We start from the raw sequence: 19158 nt of genomic DNA on the forward strand, positions 1-19158 counted from the left end.
GCTCCTATCCCAGCCCTGGAGCCGAGGGGTCCCACACGGGAGGGGAACGAGGTGGAGACCACCCAGTGAGTGGGGGGTGGGGAGGAAAGGAGTGAGTGACAGTGAATGGTCCATGGGGAGAAGGGGGCTGGGACATCATGGACCAAGGAACCTTTAGGGTAAAAGCAGAGCAGGGCCGAGCCTTGGAGGAGGAGGTGAGAGATGGCGGGAGACCTCACGGGTGCAGTAAATAGCAATTGGAAAGGCAGCAGCCGGGTGCGTTTTTATAGTAGGATGCCCAGTTTCCCACACGGATGCAGAATCGTTAGGCCAGGGAGGGTCAATGTCTGTTTGATTGCCCAGTTGGTGATTCAGAGAGTCCGGGAAGAGGGCCCAGCACCCCGCCACCAGCCATCTCTGCATGGAGCTCAGTCGAAGAGCCCTTAGGTCCCTCTCTGAGCAAAGACCCGCAGCAGGGTGTCCCGGATCTGCTTGGTCCTCACCCCGTAGATGATGGGGTGCAGCATGGGGGGCACCAGGAGGTACACATTGGCAAAGAGAAAGAGGAAATACAGGGGCACATTGTGGCCAAACCGGTGTGCTAGGGAGGAGAAGAGAACAGGGGTGTAAGTGACAACAATGACAGAGAGGTGGGAGCCGCAGGTCCCAAAAGTCTTGATTCGGGCGTCCTTGGTGGGCAGGCGGAAGATGGCCCTGAGGATCTGGGCATAGGACATGGCAATGAGAAACACATCCAGAACCGTAATAATCAGCGCCAGAAAGAGGCCGTAGTAACTACTGATTCTGGTGTCAACACAGGACAGCTTCATAGAATCATAGAATAATAGGACTGGAAGGGACCTCGAGAGGTCATCGAGTCCAGCCCCCCGCCCTCAAGGCAGGACCAAGCTCCGTCTACACCATCCCTGACAGATGTCTATCTAACCTGTTCTTAAATATCTCCAGAGAGGGAGATTCCACCACCTCCCTTGGCAATTTATTCCAATATTTGACCACCCTGACAGTTAGGAATTTTTTCCTAATGTCCAATCTAAACCTCCCCTGCTGCACTTTAAGCCCATTACTCCTTGTCCTGTCCTCAGAAACCAAGAGGAACAAATTTTCGCCTTCCTCCTTGTGACACCCTTTTAGATATTTGAAAACCGCTATCATGTCCCCCCTTAATCTTCATTTTTCCAAACTAAACAAGCCCAGTTCGTGAAGCCTGGCTTCATAGGTCATGTTCTCTAAGCCTTTAATCATTCTTGTCGCTCTTCTCTGTACCCTTTCCAATTTCTCCACATCTTTCTTGAAATGTGGTGCCCAGAACTGGACACAGTACTCCAGCTGAGGCCTAACTAGTGCAGAGTAGAGCGGCAGAATGACTTCACGAGTTTTGCTTACAACACACCTGTTGATACAACCTAGAATCATATTTGCTTTTTTGGCAACAGCATCACACTGTTGACTCATATTCAACTTGTGGTCCACTATGACCCCTAGATCCCTTTCTGCCATGCTCCTTCCTAGACAGTCGCTTCCCATCTTGTATGTATAGAACTGATTGTTCCTTCCTAAGTGGAGCACTTTGCATTTCTCTTTATTAAACCTCATCCTGTTTACCTCTGACCATTTCTCTAACTTGCTAAGGTCATTTTAAATTATGTCCCTATCCTCCAAAGAAGTCGCAACCCCACCCTGTTTGGTAACATCTGCAAACTTAATAAGCGTACTCTCTATCCCAATATCTACATCATTGATGAAGATATTGAACAGTACGGGTCCCAAAACAGACCCTTGCGGAACTCCACTTGTTATCCCTTTCCAGCAGGATTTAGCACCATTAACAAAAACTCTCTGACTACGGTTATCCAGCCAATTATGCACCCACCTTATCATGGCCCTATCTAAGTTATATTTGCCTAGTTTATCAATAAGAATATCATGCGAGACCGTATCAAATGCCTTACTAAAGTCTAGGTATATGACATCCACCGCTTCTCCCTTATCCACAAGGCTCGTTATCTTATCAAAGAAAGCTATCAGATTAGTTTGGCATGACTTGTTCTTCACAAACCCATGCTGGCTATTCCCTATCACTTTATTACCTTCCAAGTGTTTGCATATGATTTCCTTAATTACCTGCTCCATTATCTTCCCTGGGACAGACGTTAAACTGACCGGTCTATAGTTTCCTGGGTTGTTCTTATTCCCCTTTTTATAGATGGGCACAATATTTGCCCTTTTCCAGTCTTCTGGAATCTCCCCTGTCTGCCATGATTTTTCAAAGATCATAGCTAAAGGCTCAGATACCTCCTCTATCAGCTCCTTGAGTATCCTGGGATGCATTTCATCAGGACCTGGTGACTTGCTGACATCTAACTTTCCTAAGTGACTTTTAACTTGTTCTTTGTGAATCCTATCTTCTAAACCTACCCTCTCTCTGCTTGTATTCACTACGTTAGGCACACCTCCAGACTTCTCGGTGAAGACCGAAACAAAGAAGTCATTGAGCATCTCCGCCATTTCCAAGTTTCCTGTTACTGCTTCTCCCTCCTCACTGAGCAGTGGGCCTACCCTGTCCTTGGTCTTCCTCTTGCTTTTAATGTATTTATAAAAAGTCTTCTTGTTTCCCTTTATGCCTGTAGCTAGTTTGATCTCATTTTGTGCCTTTGCCTTTCTAATCTTGCCCCTGCATTCCCGTGTTGCTTGCCTATATTCATCCTTTGTTAGCTTCAACACGGCGATGTGCTCGCAGTACATGTGGGCGATGACGTTGGTTCTGCAATACGGCCACCGACTCACCAGGAAGGGATGAGGCAGCATGAGGATCCAGCCACGCAGCCCCACGGCCAGGCCGATCTTGGCCACCACCGAGTTTGTCAGGATGGTAGAATGTCTCAGGGGATGACAGATGGCCAGGTAGCGATCCAACGCCATGGCCACGAAGATCCCGGACTCCATGGTTGAGAAGCTGTGAACAATGTAGAGCTGGGCGATGCAGGCACTGAAATCGATCTCCCTGCCATTGAACCAGAAGATGCTCAGCATTTTGGGCACGGTGCACGTGGACATGACCAGGTCACTGACGGCCAGCATGCAGAGGAAATAGTACATGGGCTCATGGAGACTCGGCTCCCTCTTCACGAGGTACAGGATGGCGACGTTCCCCAACACACCTATGACGTACATGGTGCAGAAGGGGATGGCGATCCAGACGTGGGCCCCCTCCAGGCCAGGGATGCCCTGCAGGATGAAGGTGGAGGGGTTGGTGAAGTGAGTCATGTTGGAATCTGACATGGAGTACAGCAGAAGGAGAACGATATCTCCTGCATGTACCGCACGTTTCCCTGAGTCTCTGTGCTCTCGCTCTCAGGGGGTGCTCACCACAGAATTGCCTGGATGGAGAGACAAAGTTACTGTGAGACAAGTCACGCGCTATTGGAGGGGTTCCCATGGGCGAAGCAGACTGGTTCATGGAGGTTAGGTCCATAAAAGGCTATTAGCCAGGGGATAAAATGGTGTCCCTGGCCTCTTTCTGTCAGAGGCTGGAGAGGGATGGCAGGAGACAAATCGCTCGATCATTGTCTTCGGTCCACCCTCTCTGGGGCACCTGGTGCTGGCCACTGTCGGCAGACAGGATACTGGGCTAGATGGACCTTTGGTCTGACCCAGTACGGCCGTTCTTATGTTCTTATGTCTCTCTTCACCCACCCTCCCCCAAAGCTTACAACACGGGCTCGTGGGAACCGAAGTGCTGAACTCAAAGGTGCTTTGGACAAACGGGCTCGTGTAACCTGCCACCCTCATGTCCTAACCCGCTGGGTCTGTATCTCACGGTGTGTGCGTCGCTCCGGTGTGGAGAGCGAGAGCTCTGGGGTGTGGGATGCTTTGTGGTTCTGACGGTGCAAAGGAAAGCCATCACGGGGGTTTCCAATGCTGGATGCCTCAGTGTCTGGGCAATCATAGATAAATAGCCGTTAGTCCTTCAATCTTCGCGTGGCTGGTCCTAGGAAGTCACATGACCTCCCGAAGAGGTAGGGACTGGCCAGGTAACTTCCCATGCAAAAGGGGGAACTAGCAGCTCTTTGTCTTTGGCTGGCTGCACACACCCCAGAGAAGGATCCAGAGACCCCAGGGAGAGAGAAACGTCCCTGCTGTGGAGGCTGGGCTGGAACAAGAAAAGCTTTCTGGGCGGTTCTCATAGGTTTGAGCCGAGGGTTCAGTGCTAGGGTTAGCTCTGCGTCCCTCTTCTTTCGAGACTGTAATCCACTTGGGTCGGCCTGTTCTCACTTACAGCCACGTAAACCCTGCTGTGGGCTCTTAACAAAATAACGTTTCTTTCCAATCGAGCCCAGAGTAAATCTCTGTTACACTAAATCCTCAATACAAACTTATCACAAACTTATTACAAACATGTTACAAATTCACCCTACCACTGGGGATGTGCGTGGGGCACAGAGGCGGTTGGAGCATGACAGGGCTTGAGGAGCTGGGGGGTCCATGGGATAGAGAGGAGGTTGGGGGCATTGCAGGGCTGGAGGAGTTGGGGGGTCCATGGGGCAGAGAGGAGGTTGGGGGAATGGCAGGGCAGGAGGAGCTGGGGGTGTCGTGGGGCAGAGAGGAGGCTGTGGGGCATAACACGGCTGGAGGAGCTGGGAGTGCCATGGGGCAGAGAGGAGGTTGGGGTGTGACAAGCCTGGAGGAGCTGGGGGTGCCATGGGGCAGAGGAGGCTGTGGGGCGTGACAGGCCTGGAGGAGCAGGGGGTGCCATGGGGCAGAGAGGAGGCTGTGGGGCAGGGCAGGGCTGGAGGAGCTGAGGCTGCCATGGGGCAGAGAGGAGGCTGTGGGGAAGGGCAGGACTGGAGGAGCTGGGGTGCCGTGGGGCAGACAGGAGGCTGTGGGGCAGGGCAGGGGGTCTCACACACGTGAGGGGCTGCCGGAGGGAAGCGGGGGGAGCTGCTCTCTCCTGCTGCCGGGCAGGGTGGGGCAGGAGGTCTCCCTGCAGCAGGGCAGGTGCAGAGGGAATCTCAGGAAACGCTTCCTGCGTGTGGAACAGGAGCCCCTGGAGCAGCCACAGAGCGAGCGGAGCAGAGAGCTGAGCCCAGGGAAGTCTCATGCGGACGAGTCTGTCGCTGGGCTTCTGGCACCACCGTTGGTTAAGGCCGAGTGGCCACTTCACATAAACCACCTTGTTTTCTGGCAGACGCGCTCCATGTTCCAGCCCCTCGCACCCTGAGGGATCCCCTGGGGCCCATCAGCCCGAGCGGGTGGGGAGGAACAGCCAGGAGGGACACATACGGGTACAATTTTTACCCCTTTCTGCATCACCCGGTCCCAGCGTGTCAGGCCAGGATCGGTCCCTCAATTCCCCGGAAAGATGAATACGAGGTGGGCGACCCCATGGACCTCGGGAGGTCAAACGCCTAACCCGACCAACAGGCAGATGGTAGATTGACACTCAGAGTGAGTGCGCTGCTGGACCCATCTTCATACCCAGGGGGTCACGTATTTCTCTTTCTTATCTGTGATGCCAAATGGTGCTGGTCCGTCTTTGTGACACCAGTTCTTACAAGGGAGTTGTGAACTTAATTTACACTTGTAAGAGAGAGAACTAAATTGGGAGGACTGGGCGTTCTTTTCTCAGTGGGAGAGTCCTCTCCCAGGGACGGCTGTGTGTGATCGTATCAATATTGGTTCCAGCCAGGGCAGTTCTCGAGGTCAGCTGATTGCGTTGACTGCTCTCTCTCATATCTATGTGTTCAGCTCCCCCAGGGTCAGATGAGCCGGCATATCCTGGCCTCGCATCGAGGCTTCCAAGGCTATGCTGATTTTTATTGCTCCTTCTCTGCCCTGTACGCAGGCACCTCAGAGGGGCAAACGAGATGGATGTGACGGGGGGGTCTGTCTGGCTACAGAAGCCAGGCCCCTGAGATTGACAGGCCCCAGGGGTAATGCTCCTGGCCAGGTTGATTGACAAGGCAGGCAGGCCAATGAGGGAGTCGGGAGGTGTGGTGAATGGGGGGGCAAGGTAAACACAATTTTCTGGACATTCCAGTCATTCAGCTGGCTAAAATCATTTCCCAACCATTCTTAAATCTTGAGACCCAACCGCAGCAGCCTGGCCCGTACGTGTTAAACCACAGGCAGTGGGTCCTAGAGCGACCCCGGGAACGCCAGGGAAGCAGGAAGTGAGTTGGCAGGAGGCCAGAGAGCCAACGGAAACAGAGCGTGGGCCTTTGAACGGGAAGAGTGACCTTCCTGTCCCTGTTGCGTGGCCAGAGCAGAGCCCCTGGGAGGAGCAATGAGGAGTCAGGGAGCCAGGCCTGGAGAATCCCGCGACACCCCTGCCTGGGGAAGGAGGGAGCCGTGGCACTGCAGAGATGTGAGTGGAACAGGGAATGGTCAGTCAGACGCTGGCAGGGGACTCTCTATATGCTGGGGTTGTTGGATGTCTCTGTGCTGCGCACAAGTAGCCACCCCTTGTGCTGGGGCTTTCCAAAGTGAGTCCCAGGGGAGCAAGTCTCTGTGTTTGAATCCTGGTCCAGCTGCTCTGAAACACCCGGCCACCGGGCAAGGCCTCACCTGGGGGGTTTCTCTTTTGTTAATAAAAAGCCCGTTTCAGACCCTGGTGTGAATCCCGGGCCCTGGGAGGCAGGTGGTTCCGTGGGCTTGTGCCTCAGACTGCACAGCCCAGCGCCGAAGAGAAACGCCATTCCTCAAGCGCTCTGAAACGGGAGGGTCCCCACGGGAAGCAATTCCCACATGCGCCTCCCTGGGCTCTCCGGGGGGCTGTGCATTTGGGGGTGGCAGCAAGTCCGGTCCCAGGCTGGGGAGTCTGTGACCCTGGGGGGTTGAACACCAGCCTTTCGTAGCAGCCCCACCTTCTGCCCCCAAAGTGCCAGGGTGGGGAGCAGCCTTGACAGGAGGGTCCCATCCCTGTGTGAGCGGGGGCTGCCTGGGCTGGAGGGGGCCAATGCCCAGGAGGGACGGGTAGCCAGCAGGCAGACAGATGACTGAGAGGAGACACAAGCACGTTCTAGAGCCACGCATGGGCCGTTACAAGGGGCTCAGGGCTCAGGAATTCTCAGAAATATCACTGCCCTGGGCACCACCTGTCCTTGCAGAGCCCCTAGCAAAGGGAACTTGCTGAGCACTGATCCCTGCTCTATGGCCAGGCAAACTGAGGCAAGGGAAACTGAGGCAAGGGAAACCATTGCCTGGCCAGGGTCAGGCACGGAAGGAGCGGCAGGATGGCACACGAAAGCCAGGGCTATGGGCTGCCCCGCTGAGCGCACCCAGGGGGAAATGGGCTGTTCGCTGGCTGGGAGGCAGAGGAAGGGCTGGAAGGGGAGGCAGAGCCTTCGCCACCCTCTGAATCCGAATCGGAAGTTCTCAGAACGAGCCAGAGTGTGCCCCCCCCCCGCCCCCCGGGAGCTGGGAACTCTGGGGCCCCTTCCGCTCCCCGTGAGACCGGCCCCACAGCCCAGCCCGGGTCGCTTGGTGAGAGCGGCGCAGGAACGCGGCAGCAGCCAAAGGTTCCTGTGCAGAGAGGGCAGCCGGGGGATTTGCGAATAGGCACCGGGCAGCCAGCTCCCCTCTGGCAGCCCAGAGCCCAGGCGTCTGCTCTGCCCTCGGAGGGCCCTCGACTGCTGTTTGCGCCAATCGCGGAGTAATTAGCTCAGAAGCACCGACAGTTTGTTTGTGTCCAGATGCTGCCTCTCCCCCAAGGCCGAGCGACCCCCCCGGGACGGCCCAGAGCTGGGTTATAACCAGTGCCCAGCCCTGTGCCGGCTCTCGGCGCCGGACGCTGCTGCAGACGCTGGGCTGAGAGAGGTGGGGACGCGGCTGCCTGAGGGGGGTTCCAGGGAAGACACGTCCCTCTCAGCACTCACAGGTACCAGCTCTGGCCGAGGGCTCCCCTGCCCCACAGCCCCAGGGCAGCGTGGGTGTGAGGGGCAGAGTCGGTCTGGGGTTCTTCGCGTTCTTCCCAGCCATTAAACCTCCCAGGGCCCTGCCACATGAGTGAATTTTCTCCAGTATCATGGGCCAAAAATGTCACCCTCTTCTGTGCACCCCTGCCTGTCCCCACACATGGGCTCCACCCCCGAGGTGGCTGCATCTCTGTGCACAGGGGCCCTCGGGCTGAGCGGGGGGGGGGGGGGACGTTCGGTACCAAACCAGCCCTCAGGCCGGGCAGCACTTTGCTCAGGCCCCACTGGGGAAGCCCCCCCGGCAGCGAGAGCGGGTCAGAGGGCGGGGGGGGCCAGCGGGGTGAGTGCCCAGACACTGCCCCTCCTGCATCGCAGGGCGCTGGTGGGAAGGGGCCGGGGTTGCCGCCTGACGTGTGTCGCTAGAAGCCATGGGGGGGGGCAGGGCCCCTCACTGGAACGAGCCAACGTTGGGATCCAGCCTGGGCCGGACGTCTCCTCTCGTTTGTGCAACGAGTCGCCTGGAATTTTCACAAACCAAGTCGGGCCCGAGTTTGAACCTAAGTCTGCTCTGCTGGACTCTGCTGCCCTTGCCGCTGGCCCCACCTTCCGTGGCAAGGCAGAAACGTCCCTCCGCCATTCCCAGGCCACCCTCCCTGCCTCGCCAGAGCGCTGTCGCGCCCCCTCAGCACCTCCTTCCAAGCTCCGCGCCCCCGCACCCTGGGCTGCTCCCACGGCTGCGTCCCGTCCCTCGCACCCTCCCTGGCGCCTGCCCTGCAGTGGATTTGCCAAGTCCTGGTATTCATAGACCCTGCAGTTGATTGGCAATCACGAGAGTCCCAGATTTTTTCAAACCAAGCCCATGGCAGCTCTTCCATTTGTTCTCAACCTTCTTGAATCTTTTTTAAGCTTTTCCCCCTTTTTTTTCATGACTGTACATTTATCACCGGAATTGCCCTAAAACCTGTGTAGGATTTGTCTTGTTCTTAGTACTTGTGCGCCCCTTTGCCCTGCCGCCTTTAGTGTCGCTTAGAATGGCCAGAACTTCCAGTTTGTAGTGCTGGCCGGCCTTTGCCCCTTGGCTCCGTTGGCCTTCGCCCTGATTGCTTTTAGCCAGCCTGGCCCACTTGCCTGGCTGGGCCCTAGGACTTTTCCCCTAGCTAGTTAACTCCCCTCAAAGAAATCCCAGTTCTCAGTCCCATGCTCTGCCTGGCGCTTCCCTCCCAAATGGCTTTTGCTGGCCATGTTCCGCCAATGGCGCCGGCTAGCTCCCCCGGCTCAGGCCAGGCCCGGCAGGGGTGAGGTGCTTGTTCGGGGGCAGCCATCGGGAAGGGGATGGGGCGTGAGTAGCGCCTGCGCCACAGGGACCGGTTTCCAGTGCCCACAAGGCCCTGCTATGCAGGGAGATTCCCCGAGGGTTTGCCGGTAAAACCAGCCCGGAACCACCGTGCCAGAGCAACATGCTACGCCTGGGCCTGCGTGTCCGCAGAGAGCGCCAGCGGGGAACTGCTCCGGCAGTTTGTTCAAATGTAACAATCAGCCGCTCTCCACTGGCACGTCCCCTTTTTCGTCTCTCCTCTGAGCGAGCCTGCCCCAGGCTTTGCCATGCACCAGGCACGGCGGCTCACCCACGCAGGGCAACGCACCCATGCTACACAGACACAAATCCATGGGCCTGGATTTAATGCATCCGAGGGTACTGAGGGAGTTGGCAAATGTCATTGCGGAGCCTTTGGCTATTATCTTTGAAAACTCGTGGAGATCGGGAGAAATCCCGGATGACTGGGAAAAGGCAAATGTAGGGCCCATCTTTAAACAAGGGGGAAAGGACAATCCAGGGAACTACAGACCCATCAGCCTCACCTCAGTCCACAGAAAAATCATGGAGGGGATCCTCAAGGAATCCATTTTGAAACACTTGGAAGAGGGGAGAGTGATCAGGAACAGTCAGCATGGATTCACCCAGGGCAAGTCGTGCCTGACCAATCTGATTAGCTTCTATGACGAGGTAACTGGCTCTGTGGACATGGGAAAGTCAGTGGATGTGATATACCTTGATTTTAGCAAGGCTTTTGATACGTTCTCCCACAATATTCTTGCCAGCAAGTTAAGGAAGAAGGGATTGGATAAATGGATGGTAAGATGGATAGAAAGCTGGCTAGACTGTCGGGCCCAACGAGTCGATGTCAGGTTGCTGGTGGGTTTCAAGTTCTAGGACCAGTTTTGTTCAACATCTTTACTAATGATCTGGATGAGGGGATGGGTTTCACCCTCAGCAAGTTTGCGGATGACACTAAGCTGTGGGGAGAGGTAGGTACGTTGGAGGGCAGGGATAAGGTCCAGAGTGACCTAGACAAATTGAAGGATTGGGCCAAAAAACATCTGATGAAGTTCAACAAGGACAAGTGTAGAGTCCTGCACTAGGAACGGAAGAATCCCAAGAATTGTTACAGGCTGGGGACCGACTGGCTAAGTAGACATTCTGCAGAAAAGGACCTGGGGGTTACAGTGGATGAGAAGCTGGACATGAGTCAACAGGGCGCTCTTGTAGCCAAGAAGGCTAATGGCATATTAGGGTGCATTAGGAGGAGCATTGCCAGCAGATCCAGAGATGTCATGATTCCCCTTTATTCGGCTCTGGTGAGGCCACATCTGGAGTGTCATGTCCACTACAGAAAGGATGCGGACGCATTGGAGAGGGGCCAGTGGAAGGCGAACAAACTGATTAGGGGGCTGTAGCACATGACCTATGAGGACAGGCTGAGGGAGTTGGGTCTGTTCAGTCTGCAGAAGAGAAGAGTGAGGGGGGATTTGAGAGCAGCCTTCAACTCCCTGAAGGGGGTTCCAAAGAGGCTGGAGAGAGGCTGTTCTCAGTAGTGACAGATGCAGAACAAGGAGCAATGGGCTCAAGTTGTGGTGGGAGAGGTCCAGGTTGGATATTAGGAAAAACTATTTCACTAGGCGGGTGGGAAGCGCTGGGCTGGGTTCCCCCGGGAGGGGGTGGAATTTCCATCCTTAGGGGGGTTTCAGTCTTGGCTTGACAAAGCCCTGGCAGGGAAGATTGAGTTGGGTTGGTCCTGCTTTGGGCAGGGGGCTGGACGCGATGACTCCTGAGGGCTCTGCCTGCCGTAGGATTCTGTGATTCCAGGACAGCGCACCCCGGCTGGTCAGTAGACCCGTGTAGACACTCACGCAGGGCATCCCCCCATTCCCACAGCCTGTCCAGGCAGCCTGCAACCAGCCACCAGGTCCTGTTGGAGCCCAGGTGAGCAAACACAGCAACAGCCCCGGCCAGCAGCTCTTCCATCCCCTCCCTTGGGCATCTCAGCGAGGGGTTTTTCTGGCCATGGCTGCGAGTGAGCAAGCGTTTCCAGGGCGCTCCGACCAGTGACATGCCAGGTTTTTCCTGGGCCGTGTCCCCCAGCCCGGGGCTTGGCAACTGGTTGGCTCCTTTCCACTCTGAGATTCTGAGCAAGGGGGTGACTGGGGAGCCCAGTGTGGCAGGGACGCCCAGTTGCGGGCAAGGCTGGCTAGCCAGGGGCCGCAGGTGTTTCCTGCTGCGGGTAGGAATGAAGAGCCATGGGCCCTGCAAAGTGTGGGATCTGTATGGGGGAGCCAGGGGTTCATCGCTCCCTTCTCTGAGTGATGTGAGTGTCGGTTTCTGGGTGTGAAGAGCAACCCGTCGGCTTCCCCTGCCTCCCGCCTTGTCTCATGCCCACGTTGTCTCCCCTTCCAGACACTGGCAGAGTGACCATCACCTGAGCCCCTGGGCACATGCAGGAAGTCAGGGGAACACACAGCACCTGCAGGAGACCCCCTTCGACCTCAGCGCGGGACAGCTCCCCCGCACCATGTCAGATTCCAACACCACCCTCTTCACCAACCCCTCCACCTTCATCCTGTTGGGCATCCCTGGCCTGGAGGGGGCCCACGTCTGGATCGCCATCCCCTTCTGCATCATCTACGCCATCGCCCTCTTGGGGAACGTCACCATCCTGTTCATCGTGAAGACGGAGCCGAGCCTCCACGAGCCCATGTACTATTTCCTCTGCATGCTGGCTGTCACCGACCTGGTCCTGTCCACGTCCACGGTGCCCAAAATGCTGAGCATCTTCTGGTTCAATGCCCGGGAGATCGATTTCAGTGCCTGCCTCACCCAGATGTTCTTCATTCACTGCTTCTCCGCGATGGAGTCTGGCACCCTCATGGCCATGGCGTTGGATCGCTACGTGGCCATCTGCCACCCCCTGAGACATTCCACCATCCTGACCAAGCCGGTGGTGGCCAAGATGGGCCTGGCCGTGGCGCTGCGCAGCGGTGTGCTCGCCCTGCCCTACCCCTTCCTGGTGAGGCGGTGGCCGTACTGCAGGACCAACATCATCCCCCACTCCTTCTGCGACCACATCGCCGTGGTGACGCTGGCCTGCGCCGACGTCCGCGTCAGCAGCTACTACGGCCTCTTCGTGCTGTTCTCCGCTATCGGCCTGGACGCGCTGCTAATCCTCCTGTCCTACGCCCAGATCCTCAGGGCCATCTTCCGCCTGCCCACCAAGGACGCCCGGCTCAAGACCTTCGGGACCTGCGGCTCCCACCTCTGCGCCATCTCCACCTTTTACATCCCGGAATTCTTCTCCTCCCTCACGCACCGCTTCGGCCACGTGCCCCTGCACCTCCTCATTCTCATTGGCAACGTCTACCTCCTGATGCCCCCCATGCTGCACCCCATCATCTACGGGGTGAGGACCCGGCAGATCCGGGACAGGCTGCTGCGGCTCTTTGCACCGAAAGGGACGTAAGGGTTTCTCCTGGCGCCCGGGCTCTCAGCCCCAGCTCCATGCCGAGCTGGCTGGGGACGCGGTGCGGGGCCCTCTTCTCGGGGACATTCCCCCTTTCCTGGCCCGGTGCGCGCAGTCAGCCCGACACGCTGGGGGGGGGGGCGCGTCAATGTACGATACACTGGCTTGCCACCCTTCCAACTGCAGGTAGCTGGGCCCCCAAATCCACGCCCCTGCTCCATCTCTTCTGCCAAGGCTTTGCCCCTTCCCTGCCTCTTCCCCCACGCACTGACCCTGTCTCCTCCCCTCCCCTCCTTGGGCGCAGGACCTGCCCACCTCCCTGTCCTCCAGCTGCAAGGGAGCCAGCTCAGATTCTGGCAAGGATCTCCCCTTGCCCCGACCCAAGGGCTGGGCAGGCTCCAGGGAATCCCACCTTTTCGGCAGGTAACTAAGCAGTCAGCCGGCAGGAGCCCTGGACTGAATTCCCACGGAACACAAGTGCGAGCGCACTCTGACGCCTGGTGGCAAGTCGCGTGAGCACACGGCTTAGGGCCACAATTTTAATCTGGGTGTGACGGGGAGGTCACAGACAACCCTTCAGGGCTCCTCCGGGTGCTGCCGCGGCCACTGGCCACTCGCCGTCCCGCTCTCTGGGACTCCTCCCCACCCGGTCCTGCTGGCCAGCTCCCTGGTCCCCCCAGCCGAGGCCCCGGGCTGAGGTCCCTGCCCCCCGAGGAGCAGCACAGACGCTGAACCACTCCAGGTCCAAGGAGAGGGCAGCTTAGGGCCCAGCTCCTGGGACACCCCTCCCCAGAGGGGACCAGACCCCCTGAATGACCTGGGTGAGCCCCTTTAGCAGAGAGCGGGGGACTGTGCAGACTGCGCCCCCCCCGGTAACACTCGCTCACACTGGGCTTTGCAATGATTTCACGCAGCAGCAGCAGTGGGGCTGACGTGGGATAAGTGAGAACAGGCCGAGCTGAGTCGGTTACAGATCAAGAGAATCCAAAACGTTTGGCTTGTTGGACACTGGACCCTCCCCCCGCCCCTCAACCCTCTTCCCCAGCCGCCCCCCCACCAGCGCTCTCCCCTCCCCCCCGGGTCTTTGGCCCCGCCCAAAGGCCAGAACGGCCCCTTCCTGGTCTTTGTACAGAAATCCCTTAGTGCCGGGGAGTCCCACCAGCACAGTCTCTCTTTCTTTTACATCCAGAACATCGCTGCTGCCTATTCAACAAGAGAAAGGGGCTTTCTTTGCAGGTGACTAGCAAGTCAGATTCCCAGAGCTCTGAACGGGAGAGCCAAGAGCCTGCAGCTTAGGAGTCAGATACAGGCTGCGGCTTTCGGCACCACACGCATGGGGTGGGGCTACAGGAGATTTAACTGCACAACTCCAAGGCAGGTTCAAGCCCCCCATGCACGTCAAGCTGGCAAATGACCCCCCGCTGGTAGACAGTTTCCAGAGTTTGACTCGCTGAGGGCAAGGCCTGGGTATGTGACAGGCACCATTTCAGCATCTCGTTCAATTCGACTCTCACAAAACTATACATGAAGGTGGAGGAACAACACAATCTCTGAAGGACAAAACATTAAATTACAGGGCTGCAAACCAACAGGACAGTAACAAGAGCGGGACCCTCACAAGCCAGTTATTCTACAAGCAGCTGGTCCATGACTGATTGTATAACATGGCCCTAATTCAATGGACAGAGTACAAAAATGCTTGTGACCAATATTCAATTGTACTGAACAAAGCAATCTACCGAATAGCAAGTATTACTCTAGAGGCCAGTAAGGCCTTAAAAGCGGGAGGGGCGGAGGAGACTCGCTCGTGCATAGCTGCTGCCAGCCTCCTTCGCGCTGCTCCACTTTTACTTGGGGGGTCTCAAGAAGACCCTGTGTTTCTTTTCTTTCTTCCCTTTTGGATTTGCCTGGAAGTTTCTCCAGCTGCCCACACGACCATCCCGACTCTCCGCAAAGTTTTTCTGCCTTCTCACTCTCGCTTGGCTTTCTCTTGGGCTTCAATTTCCTCCTCTCTCTGCCGCTTCCTTTCATGCATCTCTCTAGCTTCTCTTGCTTTCCTTTTCATTTCCAGTTCAGCAAAGAGCTTCCTCGCCTGCTTGTACACGGCCTGTTCGAATACGTCCGATCCTCCTCCTCAGCGTGGGCTGGCTTCCCTGCCTGCTTTAGCAGCTTCTTTGTCTCTTTCACAGTATGGCCCACATGCCCTTTCCCTGCCGGTATCACATCCAAGGCTCCCTTCTTCTGCTCCTGGGCCAGTAGCAACTTGTATGCTTTGGCCACAGCTTCAAAGGCTGTCTGTGCTCTTTCAGCATCACCCTGATCTTTGTACCAATATGGACAACTGCCGAAACCTCCTCTTTATTTCTTCATCTGTGACATCAGGATCCATCTGCAGGACTTCCGATGGACTCACGTTGAAAGAAGAGGATCCAGGCCAGGTCAATCTCTCAATCTGGTTTTTCGGTGTTAAAACAGAGTCACGCTTTTCGATCTGCTTCACCTCGCTGGAGAAGGTGAGAAATGCCTCGGTGGCAACCCCCACCCTGCGCTCCCCGGAGCGGCCATCGCTGCACCACGTGACACAGGACCCCCATGCGACCCCAGTCTTCTTAGCCTCTCCTCATATGGGACCCGTTCCAAACCCCTCATCATTTTAGTTGCCCTTTTCTGAACCCTTTCCAAGGCCAAAATATCTTTTTGAGGTGAGGATACCACATCTGTACACAGTATTCAAGATGTGGGCGTCCCATAGTTTTATACAGGGGCAGTAAGATATTCTTTGACTTATTTTCTATCCCTTTTTTAATGATTCCTAGCATCCTATTTGCTTTTTTGACTGCCACTGCACACTGTATTTTGACCACCACTGCACACTAACATAGTGAATACAAGCAGAGAGAGGGTAAGTTTAGAAGATAGGATACACAAAGAACAAGTTAAAAATCACTTAGGAAAGTTAGATGTCAGCAAGTCACCAGGTCCTGATGAAATGCATCCCAGGATACTCAAGGAGCTGATAGAGGAGGTATCTGAGCCTTTAGCTATGATCTTTGAAAAATCATGGCAGACGGGAAATTCCAGAAGACTGGAAAAGGGCAAATATTGTGCCCATCTATAAAAAGGGGAATAAGAACAACCCAGGAAACTACAGACCGGTCAGTTTAACGTCTGTCCCAGGGAAGATAATGGAGCAGGTAAGTAAGGAAATCATATGCAAACACTTGGAAGGCAATAAAGTGATAGGGAATAGCCAGCATGGGTTTGTGAAGAACAAGTCATGCCAAACTAATCTGATAGCTTTCTTTGATAGGATAACGAGCCTTGTGGATAAGGGAGAAGCGGTGGATGTCATATACCTAGACTTTAGTAAGGCATTTGATACGGTCTCGCATGATATTCTTATTGATAAACTAGGCAAATATAACTTAGATAGGGCCACGATAAGGTGGGTGCATAATTGGCTGGATAACCGTAGTCAGAGAGTTGTTGTTAACGGTTCTAAATCCTGCTGGAAAGGGATAACAAGTGGAGTTCCACAAGGGTCTGTTTTGGGACCTGTACTGTTCAATATCTTCATCAAGGATGTAGATATTGGGATAGAGAGTACGCTTATTAAGCTTGCAGATGATACCAAACTGGGTGGGGTTGCAACTTCTTTGGAGGATAGGGACATAATTCAAAATGACCTTAGCAAGTTAGAGAAATGGTCAGAGGTAAACAGGATGAGGTTTAATAAAGAGAAATGCAAAGTGCTCCACTTAGGAAGGAACAATCAGTTCCATACATACAAGATGAGAAGCGACTGTCTAGGAAGGAGCATGGCGGAAAGGGATCTAGGGGTCAGAGTGGACCACAAGTTGAATATGAGTCAACAGTGTGATGCTGTTGCAAAAAAAGCAAATATGATTCTAGGTTGTATCAACAGGTGTGTTGTAAGCAAAACTCGTGAAGTCATTCTGCCGCTCTACTCTGCACTAGTTAGGTCTCAGCTGGAGTACTGTGTCCAGTTCTGGGCACCACATTTCAAGAAAGATGTGGAGAAATTGGAAAGGGTACAGAGAAGAGCGACAAGAATGATTAAAGGTCTAGAGAACATGACCTATGAAGCCAGGCTTCATGAACTGGGCTTGTTTAGTTTGGAAAAAAGAAGATTAAGGGGGGACATGAGAGCGGTTTTCAAATATCTAAAAGGGTGTCACAAGGAGGAAGGAGAAAATTTGTTCCTCTTGGTTTCTGGGGACAGGACAAGGAGTAATGGGCTTAAAGTGCAGCAGGGGAGGTTTAGATTGGACATTAGGAAAAAATTCCTGTCAGGGTGGTCAAATATTGGAATAAATTGCCAAGGGAGGTGGTGGAATCTCCCTCTCTGGAGATATTTAAGAACAGGTTGGATAGACATCTGTCAGGGATGGTCTAGACAGAGCTTGGTCCTGCCTTGAGGGCGGGGGGCTGGACTCGATGACCTCTCGAGGTCCCTTCCAGTCCTATTATTCTATGATAACTCCAAGATCTCTTTCCTGATTTGTCGTAGCCAAATTAGCCCCCATCATACTGTCCGTATAGTTGGGGTGATTTTTCCCGATGTGCATTACTTTACACTTATCCACATTAAATTTCATTTTCCATTTTGTTGCCCAGTCACTCAGTTTGGTGAATGATACTGTGGCTGTATCATTACAGAAACCATGTTGACTTTTGCCCAACAAATTATGTTCTCCTACTTGTCTGACAATTTTAGTCTTTACTATTGTTTCAACTAATTTGCCCGGTGCTGACGTTAGACTTACTGGCCTCTAATTGCCAGGGTTGCCTGTAGCGCCCTTTTTAAGTATTGGCGTTATGTTAGCTGCCTTCCAGTCAGTGGGTACGGAAGCCGATTTAAAGGATAGTTTACAAACCACAGATAAAAGTTCCACAATTTCCCATTTGAGTTGTTTCAGAACCCTTGGGTGATGCCATCTGGTCCCGGTGACTTGTTACTGTTACGTTTTTCTATTTGTTCCAAAACCTCCTCTAATGACACCTCAATCCAGGACAGTTCCACAGATTCATCACCCACAGAGGACGGTGCAGGTTTGGGAATCTCCCCCACGTCCTCAGCCGTGAAGACTGAAGCAAAGAAATCATTTAGTTTCTCCGCAATGGCTTTATCGTCCTTGATTGCTCCTTTTGTACCTCGACTGTCCAGGGACCCCACTGGTTGCTTAGCAGGCTTCCTGCTTCTGATGTACTTAAAAAACATGTTATTAGTTTTTGAGTTTTTGGCTAGCTGTTCCTCAACATCTTTTTTGGCTTTTCTTATTACATGTTTACACTTGATTTGACAGTGTTTATGTTCCTTTCTATTTATCTCACTAGGATTGGACTTCCACTTCTTAAAAGATACCTTTTTGTCCCTCACTGCTTCTTTTACATGGTGGTTAAGCCACGGTGACTCTTTTTTAGGTCTCTTGCTATGTTTTTTAATTTGGGGGATACATTTAAGTTGGGCCTCTATTATGGTGTCTTTGAAAAGTTTCCATGCAGCTTTCAGGGATTTGGCTCTAGTCACTGTGCCTTTTAATTTCTGTTTAACTAACCTCCTCATTTTTGTGTAATTCCCCTTTTTGAAATTAAATGCCAGGGTGCTGGACTGCTGAGGTGTTCTTCCCACCACAGGAATGTTGAATGTTATTATATTATGGTCACTATTCCCAAGCGGTCCTGTAACGGTTATATCCTGGACCTGATCCTGCACTCCACTCAGGACTAAATCGAGAATTGCCTCTTCCCTTGTGGGTTCCTGCACTAGCTGCTCCAAGAAGCAGTCATTTAACCATTGAGAAATTTTATCTCCGCTTCTCTTCCTGGGGTGACATGTATCCAGTCAATATGGGGGTAATTAAAATCCCCCATTATTATAGAGTTCTCTATCTTGGTAGCCTCTCTAATCTCCCTCAGCATTTCTGTCCCTATCGCTGTCCTGCTCCACACTCCCTGGCCAAGGGGGTGGACCTGCTGCCCCTGCCTACCATGGCTGCTTCAGGCCCTGCAGCCTGGGAGCTTGCTTGCCAGAACTTCCCCAGCCCTGCCTGCCTTCCCCAGCCCTGCTCTACCACCAGGGAGCCTCCTGCTTCCCTGGCAGCCAGGTCCCTACTGCTCTCTCTCCAGAGCAGCCATCACTTCTCCCCTCCCTCCAGGAGCCCTTCTTTATATCTCCCCCAGCTGGGCCCTCGCTAGCCAGAGCTGCCTCAGCTGGGACTTCCCTCGCAGCCCTCCCTCGGGGCTGGGCCTTGCCCTTCAAGGGCCAGTGCAGGGCACACGCCCTGTCCCCGGGGGATGGAAGTCTGGCTAGACTGGCAGGCCCAGTGGGTCGTGAGCGATGGCAGGTGGGCGGGCGGTTTCTAGCGGGGTGCCCCAGGGGTCGGTTCTGGGGCCGGTTTTGTTCAACATCGTTATTAATGAGCTGGATG

At 54.4% G+C, this 19158-nt stretch overlaps 2 protein-coding genes and 1 pseudogene across 2 annotated transcripts; 1 reads left to right on the forward strand and 2 right to left on the reverse strand.

Annotated features, from left to right (window-relative positions):
• Positions 1 to 422: 422 nt before the first annotated feature.
• Positions 423 to 3264, reverse strand: LOC149526160 (olfactory receptor 52P1-like). Its single transcript, XM_089775422.1, has 2 exons — positions 2720 to 3264; positions 423 to 810 (listed from the first exon to the last, which is right to left on the reverse strand). Exons 1-2 carry the CDS (start codon positions 3262 to 3264, stop codon positions 423 to 425), a joined length of 933 nt encoding a protein of 310 aa, XP_089631548.1.
• Positions 3265 to 11601: 8337 nt separating this feature from the next.
• Positions 11602 to 12706, forward strand: LOC102444515 (olfactory receptor 52R1-like). The gene has a single exon (XM_006114917.3). The coding sequence runs from the start codon at positions 11762 to 11764 to the stop codon at positions 12704 to 12706; it is 945 nt and encodes a 314-aa protein (XP_006114979.3). The 5' UTR covers positions 11602 to 11761.
• Positions 12707 to 14417: 1711 nt separating this feature from the next.
• LOC102444729 (dnaJ homolog subfamily C member 8 pseudogene) lies at positions 14418 to 15271 on the reverse strand (annotated as a pseudogene).
• Positions 15272 to 19158: the final 3887 nt, after the last annotated feature.

The sequence above is a fragment of the Pelodiscus sinensis genome, chromosome 1, assembly GCF_052426305.1.
Source record: "Pelodiscus sinensis isolate ZL-2025 chromosome 1, ASM5242630v1, whole genome shotgun sequence".
Classification (NCBI taxonomy): Eukaryota; Metazoa; Chordata; order Testudines; family Trionychidae; genus Pelodiscus; species Pelodiscus sinensis.